At 37.7% G+C, this 3,464-nt stretch overlaps 1 protein-coding gene across 1 annotated transcript in view; it reads right to left on the reverse strand.

Moving 5' to 3' along the window:
* Nucleotides 1–519: 519 nt before the first annotated feature.
* LOC106536531 (receptor-type tyrosine-protein phosphatase N2) overlaps nt 520–3,464 on the reverse strand; it is a gene marked incomplete at its 5' end in the record, with an annotated part of 20,681 nt that continues 17,736 nt past the window's right edge. Inside the window, 1 exon segment of the mRNA XM_014033828.1 lies at nt 520–641. Within this exon segment, the coding sequence (XP_013889282.1) occupies nt 535–641 (107 nt within the window).

The raw sequence follows: 3,464 nt of genomic DNA on the forward strand, positions 1-3,464 counted from the left end.
CTGCAGTTATCACAGGATTTGCAGTTTAACCACAGACCAAGATGAGACGCAGCCAGATTGCATCAACTTCTGATTATAGCGCTTTAATCTGTTTATTTACGCAGCCAAAGCTTCTTGGGAATGATAGACAATAAAAAAATTTAGACTTAACATTAAATTTATTAATATTATTATTATTATTTTTGTCATGACAAAAGAAAAGAAAATTAAATTTAAGGTCTTTGATGAAAATCTGGGTGTATTTAAGACCTTTTTAGGCCTAAAATTTTGATTTTCAAATTTTAGACATTTTTAGACCCTGCATGAACCCTGTACAATCACACCAAATTTGGGTTCAGTAAAATCTCCTGAATTATAAAAGAGCCAACTAAACTCTTTGATCATTTCCTAAACAATCCAGTTCCAGGAAGCAACCAGCCAGCATGAATACTTGAACTCAACCTTTTCCAACGGCAGATCAATTTAAGGCTTTTGCAGGATTTTTTTTAATAATACTTCAAATCTGAGTGTGAGAAACTCAGAATGTTCTGTTCCTCATTTTGGCAGAAAAGGAAAAAGTACAACTGGTGTACTCACGTCTGCGACGCCGGCCTCCAGGATGGTGACTTTGGCCTCCTTCTCTAAAGCTGCTTTCTGCTTCACTGCAGAGGAGAACAAAGAAAAATCACACATTAATCAAAGCAGAGGGTTTTTTTTTTATCTTTTACGTCAAAAACACTACTTCTCAGCATATGGCATTAAATCACCAAATTTATTGTGTTTGCAAAATGTAACTGTTAAAAATAAATCCAAGATTTAGTCATTCAAAACAAATACAGGAATGAAAATATAGATACTGATGTCCCAGTTGTTAGCAATAAGTAAAATCACACAAACTATACTACAACCCCCCACACCCACTTACTATCATTAAAATACAAARACATAGATTCAAACTAGGGCTGTGTGGTATGACCTCAAATTCAGATCATGATATAAATTGAACCCCTTCACGGTAACGGTATATATCGCGGTAGAAAATGATCATAAAAAGCAAAGGTAATGTAATTTTTAGAGCATTTATTTAGCAGAAAACTGTAATCATAATCAAACCCAGTATTTTTGCTGTAGTGCAAATGAACATAACAGAAGTACAAAAAATGTTTTATATTTATTGCAAAACAGTTTCAACAACAAACAAAAACATTTCTCAACTTTTTAACGAAATCAAAATAAAGTGGATGTTATAACCAGAACTTCAAGTAAAATTATTCATTTAGACATAAGTTGGCATAAGTTGCCTAAAATGTTAGTGTGACAGGACCTTAAGCTGCACATAGTTCTGTCATAAAACTATTTCAGATAACTGGAATGTAAGTGTGGTGAAGCCAAATAAATGTAATATCTGCCTGCCATACAATGAGCCTCTGCCTGCTGAGCTTATCAGCTGCTGCTCTGCTGCTCTCAGAGCAGAACTGTTACGTTAGCWAGATGGATTTATGACTGAACGAACGTCCATATCTTTATCATCTCTGTGGGTAACAATACAGAAAAAACAATTTTTTTTTCTCCGACAGACTTGGGTGTGAAAAAACTACGGTTGTTAAAGCTTCGCTCTGCACAACGTGCTGCAGGAGGGAGGAAATGATCCCGCGGGAGGGGGAAATTTTAATTATTCATTCTCTCTATTCGTGTTTTAAAACACTTTATTTCTTCATTTGTTTTCATTATATTTCAAACTCCTCCTGCTCAGTTGTCTCTGCACTCGCAGCCATGTTGACACAGGTGTGATGACGTAACARCAKAGGCCTTCATTATTTAWATCATCTCATAAGACGGACAGACGGAAGGGGGGCTAAAGTGATCTTGTCAAACTACACAAACAAACTGAGCAGGTCTCTCTTATGATGCACACAAAATCTGCTTCAGATCGGATCATGCATGTGTGATTTACAGCCAACAGTATGTTAACGGCGTGATACCTAATTAGGCCACGCCCCCCAAAAAATGGACAGTATTCCTGTAGTGGGGTGAATTAGGATCAACTATGTGCAGTTTGGCTGCAATGTGCGGAATTTAGAGCCAAACATGTGTCTGCTGTGTGATGTCTACGGAAAGCTACCGCTGACAAATCCACGTGATCATTACGCGTCCATTTGACACGTAAACGATGCGCAAACAAATAACTTTTTTAAAAATTAAAAGAAACATCTGGCTTTTTAAAATCAAAATATAAGCAGAAATGTAGCTTCTCCGTCTCTTTGTTAAAGTGGTTTAGCCCTGGACCTTGGAATCACCCCTCTCTTTTGCTGAAGTCGTTTAGCCCTGGACCTGAGAGCCAATGAGAAGAGAGGCGACCTAAACCGTCCAGGAAGTGAAGTTACCCAAACGGACATAAACATATGAATTTACGCCTCAAATAAGGCGCAAGCAACGTGTAAAGTACACGTTGTTGGTGCGTACTTCACACATATTTTACATGTAGTTAACGCGTCAAAAATGTGTTAAATTTTGATGCGTCAAAAACGCGTGATTGACGCTTGTTTGCGCGTCATTTACGCATCAAATGGACGCGTAATGATCACATGGATTTGTCAGTTAGCTTTCCAAAGACGTCTGATTTCACCGCACCGCCATAACCATTCTCTGTGTTCTGACAGTTTGCTGCTGATTAGGTCAAGAGAGTCAGGGATGGAGCTTTCCTTTTTTCAGGGGGCGGGGCTTTGGTGATGTCATATGACCACATAGTATGGTCGGACAAACAACATGGATGACTCGTACCAAGTTTGGTGTATTTTAGCCTTTTCTGAAATTGTAACAAACAGCCGGAGAGCATTTCTAAATCCCCTGCCTCAGTGACGGGGGGTAATAAGAGCAGCAGTGGGTTAGATCAGCGCATGCAGTGATTCAATTTGATGGTCAGTTTGTGTTGAGAGAATATTTTTAATTAGGAAGCTTCAGCTAAAGCTGACCTCTTATTATCACTGAAAAGGTGAAGGCTGATGACGTTTTTGCCTGAGTTTTACCAAAATAACTCATGACACACGAGACCATTTTTAATCAAACTCAGAAAGTCTATAACTGATTAATTTTTGAAATCACATCAGTTTAAGGCGGCTGCCACAGCCAAATGACCTTCAGAACAGTAAAGTGACTGTAAATCAGTCAGTTTAACGGATGTTGAGCTTAAGTTTGATGCAGAAGTGAGACTTGTTCATAACATATACTCTGAGCTTTTAACACTAACAAATCTTTATCCAAAACTTTTAACTAAAACATTGATGTCAACCCTGTTTGGTAGTAAAATATCTCATGAACTAATTGATCAATGATAGCCAAAATAAAAAGGCTACAATTCAGTCAGTTTTACAGATAATGACATAAAATTTGAATGTGCTGGCATCTGTGTGAAATCCTGAGATACAGTGGTTTGCAAAAGTATTCATACCCCTTGAACTTTTCCATATTTTGTCACATTACAACCA

The sequence above is a fragment of the Austrofundulus limnaeus genome, unplaced genomic scaffold, assembly GCF_001266775.1.
Source record: "Austrofundulus limnaeus strain Quisiro unplaced genomic scaffold, Austrofundulus_limnaeus-1.0 Scaffold1862, whole genome shotgun sequence".
Classification (NCBI taxonomy): domain Eukaryota; kingdom Metazoa; phylum Chordata; class Actinopteri; order Cyprinodontiformes; family Rivulidae; genus Austrofundulus; species Austrofundulus limnaeus.